The following is a 16,415-nucleotide window of genomic DNA, read 5'->3' as shown; positions in this document are numbered from 1 at the left end:
TCGGAACTTCAAGAAAAATCTCGTCTTTTCAATTGCATACAAAATGTACAAGCTATGTACACAAGCCACCCTGTCCCTAATCCTTCCCTTCTCTCAATCTCGGCCACAAATCTGCCCCCGTGAGATCTGAACCTGCACGTCCGTCTCCCACTGCAAGGCAAGTGCTCGATCGATGTTTCAGTAGCTCTGTGCAAAACCAATCTCCCCTTCTTTCATCCCATATGATGCTACCTATGTATGCAGCCAAGCCAGGCAAGCAAAGAAAATTCTTCCATCACCAACTCGCTCGCTAGTAAAAGCGCCCTGCAATGCACCCGGATGTAAGTTAGAATATCCGAAAAGTGTATCCATTATAGAATCGAAGGATCTAATAATATTTATGCAAAGCCGAAATATTCGCTACCCGCCGTCATGGCTGTGTATAGTTGTTTGCGTAGGGATTCGTAATCTTCGTACTCGGGCAAATCGAGCTCTGTGGGATTTATTAGTGTTGCACCGTAGAACAAGTGAGATGGGACTTACGATTGAAGCAAGTATGGGAACTGGGCAGACGATCCTTGTTCCCGTAGTCACGATGCACATTGAATCGCGAGAAGCCATTCATACCCTCAAGCTGACCAAAGCCGTTCAATGGTACCTTACTTGTTCCGGTGACGAATTGTAAGAGCTTCGCACGCTCTTCTTTATCGAACGAACGGACGGCACGCCATAGCCATTGGATCTGGGGCGAGGTAGCTTGATAGTTGTGGTATTCTGTATGATTTTTCCAGTCATCAACGTCAATGTCTGGTAAGCCGGAGATGAGAAGCTCAAGCTCTTGTTCGTTGAAGATTGAAATGAGCTCGGGAGGTACGATATCATGGAAGCCTAAGGATCATCAGCCAACTGCATGTTACGATTTTTAGTGTGCTTACCTTCAAGGAACTTCTCGAGCTGCGACTCAACGGAGCCGACAAGACGGTGCTGAACCACAAGCTGTACATACTCTTGCTTATTTTCTTCAGTCACAGGAATATTGCGACCATTAGGCACAAGATCAACGATCTCGGTGACGCCAAAGTCATCGGTTTCAATCGACATGGTCTCGGTGATAATTTCAGTAATGTCATTTTCGAGCATCCAGAGCAAAGACTTATAATAGTCTAGATCGAGGGTTTCCATGTCTTTGATGGAGACTGTCCGGCCGAGAATGCGCTTGTAGACTGCTCTGCTGAAATGACAATCAAGAGCACGACCCTCATATAGAGCCTTTCCAATGATGCGACCAATGAATTTGAAAAACATCAGATGCTCTTCGTTGATTTTGCTGAGCTTATTGGGATGGAAAGTGGTACGATCGGAGGCAACAGGAATGAACAGAGCATAGTCGGGATTGAACATCTGGCGCGAAAGGACTTGGAACCATTCGCGAGTGACTCCCCCGGCATCAACACCTTCTTCGCCATGAAATCGTATGTTGAGCTTGCCATACTTGATTTCGTCACCTGACTTGAAGGACAAGAATTTGAACGAGTCCAGGAAGACTTCATTTCGTCGGACAGAGAGTTGTAATGGTGGTTGAGGATGGCGAGCATCGTTGCTCTTTGTGTGTAGACGGCGAGCGAAGTAGTTGCGCTTGTTGTCGAACTCCAAGACCTTAGGATTCTTGACGAGCAATTGAAATGTTCCGCTCATAAGCTTAGGGTTCTGGCGGACAAGTTCATTTAATATCTTACGATGTTCTTCGGTAAATCTGAAGAACAGCGACTCCAAATGACTCTCAGGCGCGGGGCTGGATACGGCAAACTCTTTCATGATTTTGCTCTGTGCAGCCTCTTTAGCGGCAGTGTTCGTGCAGACGACCATGAGGGCTTCAACTAGGGGCAGTAAGATGGTCGCAACATTCAGCATGTTGGTGCCTTGACGAATGGCTTTCAGACATTCTCCCAGTCTCTCCCAGAGCATCGCGAAAGTAGAATCTTCATAGAGAGTCGTGACGAGGTCTGCTTTCGAAGTCACGGAACCTTCATTATTAGTCTTGTCCTCATCGGTCGATTTTGGTTTATTGTCTTCACGCTTAGGGTCGAACAGGTAATCCAGTGCCTTGAGTACACGGAGGAGCTTTGACTGATCAGACACTTGAGGGGAGAATTTAGCCAGTGCCATTGCGCTTAGGTCATTACCAGATGCGGCAGCCTTGATTTGCGGGATTAGCTCATTCAAGTCATGAAGGACTAGTTGACCAAGTTCCAGAGCGCAACTGACAAGCCGCTTGCCAAATACATCTTTTGCGCCCGGCAGAGCACAAAGGTTGGTCATGGTTGACAACGTGGCCCTGAAGGTACCTGAGGGACATTCGCGAGCAATGATGATGTTAACGACAAGCTGCAGGTTCTCATCAGGTATGCTCGGAGGATTAAGGGCTCGAGGACGCTTTGTAGATTCGCTCGAATCCTTTGTGTTCAAAGTCGTCGATTCCTCTTTAGCATCAGCGTCCGCTGAGGTCCCTGCAGGTTGAGCTTCTGTTGTCGTAGCTTGTACATCTAACATTTGAGACGAGCTATTTGGATCGATCGACTCGGTCGGATTCTCTGGACCATTCGCATCGCCACTGTTGATCTCGCCGGTATCAACAGCGGTCACGTTTTGATCGTCAAGCGTTACTGTATCCTGTATGTTGTCTTTTTGGCTCCTATCCTCTGCCTGGTCCTCTTTGGTTGACTCTTTCTCCTTCCTCAAAAGCATCGTCAGTGGATAGGTTATCCGCTGAAGGAGTTCAGCAAGTTGTTCGACACAGCTCATATTCTCTGTGACCAGAGGACGATCAAGAAGTCGTAGTAGGGCGTTGATTGGGTATTTTGAGGCTTTATTTTCTTTACCCTTGCCCTTCTTACTAACCTTTGTCTTAGGTGCAAAGTATGCATCATTCTCACTCAAGAAGAAAGATGGGACGTGTAGATTGTGTGCTGTTAAGAATGCCAAAGCGCCTAAAGATTGCTGTATAACCATTAGAGGGGTGACTGTCAACTCTGAGATACTAGTATTGTTCGTCAATGAGGAGCCAGTCAGCATTCGCTTGAGGGGAGTCCTGGAGGCGTTCGTTTCTTTAGCACGAACAGACAGTTGGGTATAGCTCCGCTCTACAGCACTAGCATCTATGCTGCCGTCTTGTAGAAGCGTAAGAAGTAGACTAATGACTTCCGCGCGATGCTGACGGTTTTGGACGATGTCATGAAGAATACCAAGCAACACAGTTTTCAAATTTTGTGCTTGTTGGATGAACATTAGTCTTAATAATGTTGCAACTCCTGATTTGTCAAGCATCTGAACTATCTGCCTTCGTGGTGGCTTTTTGGTTGGCTGTGGAGGTCTAAGTTCGCGGCCGATTGCACTCGGTCGAGGGATTCGTGCAGCACCTGCGAAACGGTGCAGTGACCGGTCTCCACCAAGTGCTCGTGCTTCGGCTGCAATGTCAGCTGGCAAGTGAGACAGCATCTCTTCATCTTGCTCCATGAGGACATGCTGTCGTAATGTGGGGTCGAGAGAAGCTAAAAAGCTCGCAGGGTCCATCTCTTCTGGTTGAGCCTGAACTCCAGCGCCTTGCTGCTGTCGACGTGCTTCCTCACGATCTTGCAGACGACGTTCTCGTCTCTCCTGTTGAAGTAATTCTTGTCGAATATCGTCGGGCAAAGCGTTGAGAAATTCGCTATCAATTTCGGTAGGTTGAGGCTCTCCTGTTGCAGCATTCTGCGCGCGGCGCTGAGCTACTTCGCTCATCAAGACTTCGTTACGAATATCCTCAGGGAGAGCATCTAAGTAAGTCATGTCTATACCCATGCCAGTGATATCCAGTGGAGCCCCATTGAAGGTCACAAGTTGTCGCTCTGTAGGTTCTGATGAAGTCGTAGCTTCCTGCGCAGCTTGCTCGACGGCTTCGTTCTCCGCCGCCGGAGCCGCGGAAATCTCCTGTGGTAAGCCTGATTCCACGCCCTCCATTTCCTCCGCCTGTTCGTGGCCAATATCTTCTCCACTTACTTCAGCAATTTGACTCTGTCGATTGGCGGCTTCTTCGGCTTCGGCTTCAGCACGAGCTTGGGCAGCAGCAGCAGCCTCCGCAGCATCTTCCTGCTCTTTCTTTTCTCGCTCTTCTTTTTCCTTTTTCTCTATCTCAGCCTTGAGCTTATTCTCTTCCTCCCTAATCTTCTCCAACTCCTCGCGTCTTCTCTTCTCCAGTTCATCTTGCTTCTTTTTCTTTTCAATGGCTGGAGGGATCATTAAACGCAATAGAGCATTCGTTACTCGTGACGCTTTGTTCTGGACCTCAGTAGTTCCGAAAAGCATCCGGGCCTCATCCGTCCATCGTTGAGAGGTGTTTTGAGGAACGAATGCTGCTGGTGGTCTTACATCTGGTCGCCGAGAGTCCCAAGTGTGTGAAGAATGTCTAGATTCGGTGAGAATTGCTCGAACACCCTGGTTAATACTCGCAGGGGTGAGACCCCCTCCGGGAGCTGCAATCGATATGTGCAAATTGCCTTCCGGTCCAGGTATGGCTGTAACGGCAGGATTGGCTTGCCCAATTGCATTCAAAAGATTGTGAATAAGTGAACCATGTCCGGGCCCCTGAGCACCAGATCCACGCCCGCCAAATATGGCTTCCATCAGACCCATTGGTGGGCCGCCCTCTGAAAACGCAGATCGCCTGGGTGTAGATGGTCCTGAAGCTCGGTCACCACGTTGTAGGAGTGGATTTGTACCGTCGTCGTTTTGCCTAGGTCCAGTGGTCGTTCGATGAGACCGGGACAAAGGGCCACTTCGTGACGAACTACCATGAGGAAAGATCGTCCAGGGATCCGGTAGAGAACGAGGATTTGGGGGGCGATGGTACTGGTGACGATGATGGTGGTGATGATGATGATGATGATGACCTTGATGGAACGGTTCTTCATCTGCTGGATCTCCCCATCCCCAAGCAGGGTCTGGCATATGGTCGGCTGCGTTGCCAAAATCCGGCTCGTATGCCATCTCTTCGTCCTCCATGTCCTCTGCATCTTCATCGTCCTCATCGTCCTCCTCTTCATCCTCCTCATGTCGGACTATGTCATCCATGTATCGGCCTTCCCGCACATCGGTCAAAAAATTATCATCAAGACCCTCTAAACGCTGCAGCGCTGCTGCAGGGCCACCTATTCCGTGGACCACGTCTCTTATTGCATCTTCGGCGTCAGGATCATGGCTATGAGTGTCATCATCTTCATCATCTACTGGATCAATATCTTCGCCATCTTCATCTTGCCATTCCTCCTCATCGCCTTCCATTAAGCTAGCATTTTCATTATCCCCGGTAACTTCAGCCAAACCGTCGAGATCATCTGCATCTTCGGAGTCATCTAGATCGTCTTCATCTTCGTCTTCGGATGCTTCTTCGTCATCGTCATCGACTTCGTCGTCAATAATAACTTCCATCGGATGGTCTCCATCGACTCCTTCAATAGGCCCAACATCGCCAAGCTCTTCTTCCTCATCACTAATCACTTCATCGGGATCAGGCTCACCAAGGCCGTCATCATATTCCATGCCATCATCGTATTCGTCGTCGTACATTTCTTCGTCCTCACTTCTTGAGTCTTCAGAGTCTGATCCGTTATCACGATTTGGTTCAAACATCCCAAGCGTAGAATTGCGGAAGAGGTCGGGAGTCTCTTCCCTGCTATCATCTACCTCTGAGACTGAGCTAGCACTAGAAATCTCGTCTTCGTCCGTTGTACCAGGAGTCGTCGAGATACTTGAAGTCTCGCTCAACTCCACGGCAGTCACCGTCAGCAGTTTCAGTGGACGAAGAATATATTTGATGGCACGATCAGCACCCTTGAAGTTAATGTTGATGTCGGCAATTGAATTTGTGAGTGCTGCAATAAAGTTTTTCTCAAACATAATCTTGGCGATGGCCTTCTGATGACCTACATCAAGTCCGGTCGGAGGCAACATGCCCTTCGCAAGGAGTCGCCCGGTCATGAGACGTTGAAAGAGATCAGCCAAGTCGAGGAGCCGGCCATACTTAGTAGTGATGTCTTCATCGGAGTTGACAGCATCCTTGTAAGCTTTCAATGCATGTTCCAGAACAAATTTACGAACAAACACCAGATCCGGCTGATCATCTTCTTCAACGGTCCCTTGTTTCCGTTCGTACCCATACTCGTTCGTTCGCAGGCAGAGAGCGACTATGGTCGAGATAGCCCAATTAGAAACTGTTTCATTTTTCTTGGTCGAAATGGAGTCCTCGTGTTGAAGCCTTCCAACCGGAATTGCGTGAGAGAGAAGATAACTAAGTACGTGAGAGCGAGGCTTCGAAGGCGTAGATGCCTTCAAATCAGATTTACGTGGAACGTTGAGGAATTCGATTTTTGCTTGATTGTAGGACTGCAAGAGTTCAGTCAAACACTGCAGAAGGAAGCACCGGAAGGTATGGATTGGATGCTGCTCAGGTTTGTACTCAGTCTTCTTGTTTTCTGTCGATGTAGAGGATGTAGAACTCTGGACATTGGATGCTGTTGAATCTGAGTCTGGCGCTGGTACAGTTTCTCCGTCATCATCAATGGCGGCTAGCCGAGCGTCGAATTTAGCCGTTGTTCCAAAGCTGTCGGCTGTATCCTTGTAGCTGAGAAGCTCATTTACCAAGAAGTAGATGACACCGCTAGGATTCTCCACGATTGGAACTTTTTCCAGGGCCTTCGCTTTGGGCGCCACGTTCTGATCATGCTCCCCTGTCATAGCATGCTCTTGAGCTGGTGCCTCAGCATTTGAATCCATGGGCTTATCTTCCTCAGTCGTCGGCACCTCGACGTCTAAGGAGTCCACGCTGGTTTCTTTCTTAGGCTCTTCCTTTAATTTGAGCTGCTGAGGGCGCTGGGAGGCATCATATCCAGTAATTTCCAAGACTTCGTTGGAAACCTCTACAAAAATTTGAGGCGCTCGGATGGCAAGATGGTTCATATGTCTCGCATAAGCTTGCGGCTCTGTCGGTCTATTTGGTCGGGTCTCGAACCCATTGCGAATCTCACTTCGGATGATGCGGCGTACGGTATCGTCGTCCTCGAACATGTGTCGGACCACGATCATTACAGAGCTGGTGAGTCTGTCGTCGGGTCATTCCACAGAGTTGTTTAATCATGAGGAAAAAGCGTTGAATGTTTCTCTTCTCAGCGAGCTTTGATGCAATACTTCGAGATCGTGTGAGGATGGCCAGAACACGGACGATCGACAAGACGAGAGTCTCGTCTCGTTGTGTGAACGACATCAGCTTCAGAAGAGCTTCGAAGAGATCTGACCGAGATTCATCGGAGATTAGCGAAGATTCCACAGCGAATATTTCATCTCCTAATTGTGTGTTTTCGGGATCTGATAGCGACAAGCTGACCTTAGGCGGCTGCGAGTCTTCTGCAAGTATTCTTTCAATGACAAGAAGGGTATGTGCTACCCAAGGAGTAGTCGTCATACTGACAGGCTGATTGGCAGGTCCTTTGATGAATCCAGTAAAAGCGTCGAAACTGTCTCGGAGTTCAGCAGAGCAGGCTTCGAAGAACTCATTGTTCTGAAGGACAAGTGCCAATAGATTCGCGTAAGCAGCAATTTTCTTGCCTGTCGCTGCCATATCCTCATCTAGATCAAATGATATCAAGGATTGCACGAGAGTAGTCCCAATTTCTATCCGGACAGCCTTTTCATCCGTTACTTTTGACGTTGCAGCACGAATCAAGCCTGCAAGCTCGAAAGTAACGTCTTCGTGTACGTTGAGGACATCAAGCGCGCGATCTACGAGAGTCTTTCTGACCTCGCTTCGAGCGTTATTGAGATCCTCCTGCGTTACGAATTTGGACGAGGACTGGTTGTGGGATTGAGAAGGTGATCGAGATTGGCTGTTAGAAATGGAGGGTTGACGTGAAATTGATGAAGTGCCAACTTGCTGAGAGGTGTCAAGAGCTGCTTGAAGTTGTATCTCTGGAAGACCTTCCTGTAGGTTGTCGAGACTCATTTCCATATTTTCAGCAACTTCCGAGTGATTTTCTGGAACACCCGGGGCTGGTGGGGGGGCAGGTATCGCTGTCAGTGGATGAGTATTGGCTTCAGACTCGACAGTAGTTGACTGAGCAAGTGGACTTGGCGAAGGCTGAAAGGGTTCCCCCCGACTCAAAAGAGCTAAGCCTGCGGCAGCGGCAGAAGTGTCTTCATCGATGTCACGCTCAAAATCAATCAGATCCTCGGGCTCCACCGTAACGGGCTGCGATAATAGACCGAGCTGCCTCTCTCTTGAAGTTTCAGGAGATGGGAAGAGGGCTTCTGTTTGGTCGTCGTCATACACAGGTATGGGCAACCGGGAAGCCCCTGGCATACTTTGTAATCGTTGACAGTATGCGGTAGCTGCTCGCTGATCGTTGAAACAGCGATATAGTCCTTCTCGCGCAACATCTTTTTCGAGTCCCTTGTCGGTGAGTTGTCTTAGTCTCTCGGTATTGATTTCATAAAGTTTATGGATTGGCTTCTCTTGGTCATTTGGAATTTGCTTCGGAGTTCCGTGCTCTTCTGAAGCGTCGAGGATGATCTTCATGGTATCAATTACAGTTTTGATGATGTCGCTGGGAGCTTTCTCAACAAAGTTAGAGTCCCACAGGGAACGCACTACAGGAAGTACGACCATGCGCAGCTCTACTAGCAATTGATGAGGATTAAAGTAGTAGGCTTGACCGGGTCTGGTATCGAAAGAAAGTAGAGCTTGTGACTGACCAGCATCTACGACTGATTTAGAGGACAGGACAGGTTTGAAGAAGCTGAGGATAACTCTAATGCCTTGCAAAGCGGAGAAAACGCGAGTGGCGTGTTCTTTCGACATCTGCTCATCGGAGGAAGTTGGCGCTGACTGAACGTCATTGTGGAATGCGTGCAATATTTCCTTGATGACTTCGAACCCACCATCTCTCTTGAACGAGTGCAAGAGCAAAGTCAAGACATGAGACGGCCCACGATCTGAGGAACCTATAATGTCAGCAAAAGAATGTCATGAGACTCAAATATTTCCACTTACCATCGATTATCAGTCGCGACATGGATGACAAGACCACGATCCAATAATTGTAGAGCTCTTGCTTGCCCGCAGTGCGTGGCACATCATACGACAGCATCTGCATATATGCAGATGACATCGCGTCTGCTACCATAGATGCGTTCTGTCTAGTGTACATATCGGAAGAGTGTCCACGGCGCTTCCCAAGCAAAGATTTGCTCAGGCTCTGGAAGAATGGTATCATTGCGGAGGGCACTTGGCTGAGTAAGAATCGTAAGATCCGGACATTTCTGAAAGTCGGAGTCTTCTTTTCATCTTTCGATAGGGGCTTTTCAGCGTCCGAGGAAGGCGATTCTGAGGGGATAGTTCCTGGTGGTCGTGTATCTTCACCGTTTTCGGCGTTAGACTCCCTTTCCACACCGTGATCAGACCCCGAGAAACCAAAGATCTTATCAGCCTCTGCACTCCCCATTCCATAGCCCTTTACCGTAGTCGCTTTCATCCACGGCTCAGGTATCCTTTGCATCAGGAGTATCTCTTCCCATACACATACGCGGTGGAGACCCCCTAGGCTTTGGATGAGCGCGATATAGTAATCCGCGAGATTTACTTGGTTGAAGGGCATGTGATGAGAGCGAGAGTTGTATGGCAGGTGAGAGAATATCTCGAACAGTATGTTGCATAAGGTTTGAACGCGGACCAGTGCCTGCACAATTAATGTTCCTGATGCGCCTTGAGACCTGTCTTTTGTTGAGTGGGAAGGAAATGAATCAGGGCTAGTGAATTCGGCAAAAAAGCTTGTAACTTCCTTATGAGGTTCTTCAGAGGCGTACAGGGGTTTGAGATCTTCTGCCGCGCTTTGTGTACGTTTGAGAAGAGTAGGCAAGACAAGGTGGGCCTTCTGGTCTGCAAAGAGATGGATAACCCTCCTAGTCTCGATGGACGCATCGTGATTGTTCCAGTCGTACCTTAGTATTGGCAGGGTGGCAATATCGAGCACAAGGTCTGCAGCTCCAGCGTCTACCAACAGCGCGCACATTTGGTTGTTTTCTGCAAACCCGGAGAGAAACTTCATAGCAACATTGATGAAGGACAGTATAGTAGTCTCAGTGATCTCATCGCCCATATCGTTGAGTTGATATTGGGAAGAAAGCGGAAGAGGAGTATCTGCGCTTAGTGCTTTCTGTAGCTCTGCGCCGTTCGTATTACCGTCATCCATAATAACGTCTCCATCTGTTTCGGCGATGTTTTGAGTCACACTAGAGTCACCAGAGGCAACGAGACGCCCACCTTCACCCTGGAGCCATAACTTCGCACCACTATTCGATTGTTGGCCCTTGGCAACGCAGAGTTTTTTGATGCGAGTAATCATCTTCAGTAGTGATGATAGGACAAGAGTCTTCAGGGTAGGATGATGTCGGACCAGCTCATCAAAGGAACTACCAAGGACTTGTCCAAGTTCACCTTCTGATGACATAATCTTGACATGTGTGGGAGACTCGAATACCTCGAAGAATGTGTCAAGAGCATTAGATTTCTTCAGTAGGTCCATGCCGGAATGGTTCAAGCACAGCGCTCCAAATGCATGGGGAATGGCAATTATGGAATCCGCTGCAGGTAGAATTCCTTTAGCTAAATGGCGGTTTTCGGTAGGTTCTTCGGCATCAAATTTCCCAGCAAAGTGAGAGAGTAGCTGTTCGGTGTCCGCCCCCGCGCCAGGAAGATCTTCCGCCGCGGGTGTAGCTTCAGTCGAATCATTACCGTTGTCGTTTGATTCATTTGATTGTCCGCCGTTGCTCAAATCGAGAGGTCGCGTGCTCAAAATCTCGAGAAAGCTTCGACTAAGGCCGGCCTCAGAGATCACCGCGTAGCTCGTAGGCTCATTGTGTATGAAGCTACTCATAATGTTGACAGCACCACTCCAAACACTTGATCCAAAAACAGTGGGATGGCTGATGACCTTCCTCAGGCCGCTGAGAAGATTTGGAGATTCAATAAAATTTCGAAGCAACCGACTGAAATTGCCGTTGTTGTTTGTCATCATTTCTCTAGTTATCTTGAAGATCATACGTAGTGTTTGTTGGCTGAAGAAGGGTATCTGATAGTCAATTATGCGATTTCGATATTTTGAAGGAACTCCATTGCCTACTTGAGCACGCTGTATGGATGAATCCACTTCATAGGCCATTAAGTTGGAGATGGCCTCTAAGCCGTTCACACTGGCAAGGGTCTCAAAAGCGTCACGCACAGGCCCGACTAAATTGTTCAAGAATGTTAACGTCTTAGAGAAGCTGCGTTCTGCCTTAGCTGTCCGTAGGTCGAGTACTTCGACTAGGAGATTCAGGAGACCCGCTGAGATAAGGGCTTCTCCGGTTCGCGGCGCGCATGACGGCAAACTATCCAGGAGGCCGAAAGCTGCTTCTCGCCACTCCTCTCGTTCTTTGTCCATGTCTGTTCCTTCATCTCTCATGTCTGCGACGGCTGTGCGCAATATGTGAAACAGCACGCCATGATTGACGTTTACACTTAACGCGGAACAGACGTCGGGCGCCTTTGACTTAATCTTGGCAAATGCCTCCAAGGCGCCCAGAGCGACAGTCTCTGTCGTTGTGGGGACTTGAACGTGTGTATTCGATGGAGGGCTAAGCAGGTTACATATTTGTTGAGTCAGCTGTAGGTTGCGGGGTTCATCTGAGTCTCGTTGGAGAATCTTAGATTTGAAGACTTCCTCTGGGTAAATATAGGCGAGATTGGTTAATGCGAGGAGCCTGATCTCGACCGCTTGTTGCCTGGTGGATGCTGAGCTTGTGATTGCATGCGCGACACGCACCCTCGATAAAGCCTCGTACTGTGAGTCTTTGGGCAAGTCTACAAGCATTCCTTTCAATACATGTTCCATCGGCTGTGTTTGAATTTGGGAAGTTGATATTTCGACATGTGCGGCGGCCGACTTCTCATTCTTGATTTCATTACTTATTGAAGGCGGGAATTCTGATGCATCATCGGAGCTAGAAAGACGGCTTGGTCTGGAAAGATTTGAAGGACGCCTTGACGCAGTTGGAGTGCCAGGCTTGACTTCTTCCTTTGATGATGTGCGATAATAGCTCAACGCGACACTACCCCACTCTTCGTATCTCGCTGCATCAATAGACAATGTAGGATTCTTTGGCGACATTTTCTTCGCATTTCCATTCATATGTACTTGATCAAGCCTTAGTAGGTCGAGAAAATCATTGGCATTTGCACCTCGAATTGTCTCGGCCTTTTCTTTCCCTTTCTTGCCCACGGGAGAGGCCGAACTCTTTTGATGACTGGGTGGGGGCTTAACAAATGGCTCTGCAATCTTCTGGACCTTTTCAAGATCGATGTTGTAATGGCTTGCTAAGAGAGCTTGGCTCAAGTGCTGAGTAGATGTAGAAGTTCGTTGCCGAGAGGCATGGTAGCGTTGAGCTAGGCGGACCATAAGCTGTAGGACGCTGGTCAACAGAGGAAAACTTGTGGTGTTAAGCAAAGCACTGAGGCGTTCACTACTGCTGTAGAGACTCCGATTACCACAATTTTCCAGCAGGATGCGCGAGAATTCCAGAATGCTCTGGACGAGATGTCTATCGCCATCTGTCTCGTAGCCCAATGATTCTATCTCTTTAGAACTTGCGCTTTTGATAGAAGCCACTTTGCTCTCCTCGGCAACGCCCCGCTCAAGCAAAGTGATACCGAACGGCTTTGTCTGTGGACCACGATCAAGCTCATATTCACGATTGAAATCTTCGAGAATGTGATCGAACCGATTCAGAAGCGGTATCCAGTGGTATAGATCCCCTCTTGGCAGTGGCCACCTCTTCGGGAAAGAGTCGAGGTGATTAGGTAGATTTGTGATCGGGAGGGTGGCCGCTACGACGACAAATTCGGCAATAGCTGGGGACTGCAGGGAGAAGTTAGCAGTCTATAATCTAGATACCGGGGTGCAAAATTACGCACTACTGTAGCCTCATGTTTTGGGCCCGCGGCCTTCTTGATGCGCCCCATCTTAGCAACCGAAAGTCTGTTGACCAGTCATGTGTGATTTTTGTCCTCCCAGTACCACAAGGAGTCAGAGAGAGGTTGAAGCTTCCAGATGAGTTGTATCTTTCTTCAGACTTTCGCCACGGAAGCTTGGGGATGGTGAAATCTACTAAGGTTAGTTTTGTCAGTGATGGTTTACCTATATTCTTGGATATTGTTGTGAAGTCTAGCTATCGAAATATGTAGAATGATCGTCTAAAGTATGAAGGATCGTTGATGGGAGTGTCGTTCTTCGAGTTTAGATGTCGGAATTGAGAGCCTCGTCAGGAGTTCAGCCCAGTGGTGCAGCACTGGCTGATGCGTGAACGATGTCGTATCGAGTAATGATGGAGGTAGAAGAGAGTTGTTAGGTTGTGCAAGATGTCAGCAGGTGTGTGTCACACGTGAGGATATGTCGAGCTCCGAACACGCCTTCCCGTAGCTTTCATCATAAATCTGAAGGTAGTTCGGATTTTAGTGAAGCCGGGCCGATGAGATGAAAAGGCTTGGCAATGTTCCTCTGTCAGACGGACGTTACTGATTGACCATGTAATTGAGTCAATTGACTTGTGAAGACACAACTAGTTACGTGTAACCTGGACTCTACTAGTATGACTCAAGGAAAAATCACGCTATCGGTGCGACCGAGAGGTAGACTTTCGGCTTTCATGCTTGAAGCCCTGATTGACTGAGGCTAGGGAGACCGGTCAAAAAGTTGCCAGAAGAGACGATAGTTGTATCCTCAGAGCCAACATCTGAACTCTACAAACAGATTGCACTCCAATCAGGCGCTTCAGTCCACCGCCTACGAATCACCAAAGGCAGCGATGGAGCGCTTGTGCCCAACGACACCGGTATGCTGGTTCAAACGACGGGCCTGAGACAACAAAGTACGATATACGTGAAAGATCTTGGTACGTCTAGCACCCCACTACAGCTTTACTACATATATCCTGATTAGCTTACATTCGTTCCCCTTAGGCCCACAAATACGCTGGCGCACCGTCTTCCTCGTCGAATACCTTGGCCCCATCCTCATCCACCCAGCCTTTTACTCCTTCTTCACCAAGAATGGCGAGGGAGCTTCCTACACCCAAACTCTAACCCTCATTCTCGTCGTCACACATTTCTTAAAACGTGAACTCGAAACCCTCTTCATCCACCGCTTCAGCGCCTCGACCATGCCCACCTCCAACATCTTCAAAAACAGCGCTCATTACTGGCTACTCAGCGGAGTCAACATGGCATTCTGGATATATCGTCAATCATTCTATGGCAAGTCTGGTCCCAGTCCGATCGTTACATCGTTGGGGCTAGCATTGTTCGTTCTGGGTGAACTCGGGAATCTGAGCACGCATTTGACGTTGAGGGGCCTGAGGTCTAGTGGAGGTAAAGAGAGAGGAATACCACAAGGATTGGGCTTCGATTGGGTTACGTGTCCGAATTACATGTTCGAAGTGGTTGCATGGCTAGGTGTTGCGCTCGTGAGTCTGAACTGGAGCACGGTTCTCTTTGCAATCGTGGCGACAGGGCAGATGGGTGTCTGGGCGAAGAAGAAAGAGGCGAGGTATCGGAAAGAATTTGGGGGAACTTACAAGAGAAAGAGATATGCTATACTGCCGGGAATATGGTGATGATGAAGCGCCTGTAGGATACGTCAAGCCATCTCTAGTGTTTACATATGAAAGAATCTCGCAAGATAAAAGCGGCAGCCAGAGAACGTACTCAATAACATAACCAAGATGTTTTGAATCTTTATTCAGAGTCATTGAATTACTATAACCGAAAACCATATGCAGTCGAATCGTGGGTATCAACATCATCCTCCGCATCTGCCCCTTTGACCTTCAATCTCGATTGTCTTACCATCCCATTAAACTCGTAAAGCTCAATATATCTCATAGAATCCAATGCGTCAACAACTAGCAGGTAATGCAAACCAAGCCGCCCTCCCTCAACTCCACGCACTCAAACGCCATATTGGTATCATCGCTTCATCGCATCAATCACATAACAAAAATCCCACATCATACCCCTCTCCCTTCCCCCTCATCAACAAACCACAGCAACAACCCCCAAAGCCCCCACCAGCAACCCCCCACCCACACCCAACACAGACGCCCCACTCGCCGGCGGCGCCTTCGTAGAACTAGCACTCGGGCTCGACGAACTAGCCGCACTCTCCGAGCTCTGACTCTCCGTCGGCGTCGCGCTCGCCGTATCAGTACTCGTCACCGACCCCATACCAGACGTAACACTCGTCCCCATCGTCGTCGGCTCAGCTCCAAACGTCGTAGAAGTGACTGCACTTGCCGCCGAGGCAGCAGAGTCACTGGCCGCACTAGCAGACGCGCTGGCATCACTGGCGACAGATTCGGTAGCGGATGCGACTGCGCCAGTCGCAGATGCAGCAGATTCACTAGCCGCGCTCGCATCACTAGCGACTGCGCCAGTAGCAGAAGCAGCGGATTCTGAAGCCCCGCTCGCTGAGGCGCTGGCGTCGCTGGCGATGGCGACTGCGGTATCTGATGCTGACGAGCTCGCTGCGCTGGCGACGGCTGCTGCTGTGTCTGATGCTGAAGCCAGGGCTGCGGTATCAGTGGGCACAGGAGACGGCGTGGGTACTACGACTGCAGCCGGACCATTGCTTTCTGAGGCGAGGGATAAAGGTGGTGATGATGCGGAGCCAGACACTTCGCTCTGCACGGCGGCTTGTTGACTTGCTGCGGCGACCGCATTGGCGGAGGCGCTGCTGGCTTCGGCTTCTGAGGGTGATGATGCTGCTTCTGAGGGAGAGGCGTTTGGCGAGGGTGACGCAGAGGGTTGGACGACGTTCACGGGTGCTAGTGTGACGGGACCTGAAGGGATGGATGCGCTGGCGGGTAGGACGACGTTGGTAGAGAAGTCGCCGACTTGCAATGGGAAGACTGGACCGGCGGGCGCGGTGTCTGTCACGATACCGACCGAGGCGGGGAGATCGGAGGGAACACCGGAGAGTGCGTCCACGGGGCCGGTGACGGTGTAGATTGATGTGATGACGCTTTGGAGCATGAAAGTTACTGTGACAGCAGGGACTGTGACAGTGGCTGTAGGTAGGGCGGGCGCGGGGAGAACAACGGTTTGGAGGACACCATTTGCGGAGAAAGAGATTGTGGTGGATTGTTGTTGTGCGTTGGTGAGGAGAGGGAGTGGAGCGGCGATGAGGGTGGCGGCGAGGCCGAGGCGAGAGATAGTGAAAAACATTCTTGAGTAAAATATGTAGATCAGATGAAATGCGAGGTATGCAGGATGCGAGGAATGCAGAAGGATTAGAAGCGATGGTGGTGTGAGGGAGAGGTAA

At 49.3% G+C, this 16,415-nt stretch overlaps 3 protein-coding genes across 3 annotated transcripts; 1 reads left to right on the top strand and 2 right to left on the bottom strand.

Moving 5' to 3' along the window:
- Positions 1-377: 377 nt before the first annotated feature.
- On the bottom strand, positions 378-13,060 carry KY384_004560 (uncharacterized protein; the record flags this gene model as incomplete). Its single annotated transcript, XM_044813065.1, has 6 exons — positions 378-472; positions 523-867; positions 915-7,068; positions 7,244-9,006; positions 9,056-12,956; positions 13,013-13,060. 6 exons carry the CDS (start codon positions 13,058-13,060, stop codon positions 378-380), a joined length of 12,306 nt encoding a protein of 4,101 aa, XP_044670485.1.
- Positions 13,061-13,456: 396 nt separating this feature from the next.
- Positions 13,457-14,709, top strand: KY384_004559 (uncharacterized protein; the record flags this gene model as incomplete). The annotated part of the gene is made up of 3 exons (XM_044813064.1): positions 13,457-13,466; positions 13,774-13,989; positions 14,057-14,709. 3 exons carry the CDS (start codon positions 13,457-13,459, stop codon positions 14,707-14,709), a joined length of 879 nt encoding a protein of 292 aa, XP_044670484.1.
- A 515-nt stretch (positions 14,710-15,224) lies between these two features.
- On the bottom strand, positions 15,225-16,318 carry KY384_004558 (uncharacterized protein; the record flags this gene model as incomplete). Its single annotated transcript, XM_044813063.1, has 2 exons — positions 15,225-15,245; positions 15,311-16,318. 2 exons carry the CDS (start codon positions 16,316-16,318, stop codon positions 15,225-15,227), a joined length of 1,029 nt encoding a protein of 342 aa, XP_044670483.1.
- Positions 16,319-16,415: the final 97 nt, after the last annotated feature.

This window comes from Bacidia gigantensis (assembly GCF_019456465.1).
Source record: "Bacidia gigantensis strain McMullin 20006 chromosome Unknown contig_231, whole genome shotgun sequence".
Lineage (NCBI taxonomy): Eukaryota > Fungi > Ascomycota > Lecanoromycetes > Lecanorales > Ramalinaceae > Bacidia > Bacidia gigantensis.
The sequence above is the reverse complement of the archived record's forward strand: the minus strand, read 5'-3'. Positions and strand labels throughout refer to the sequence as shown.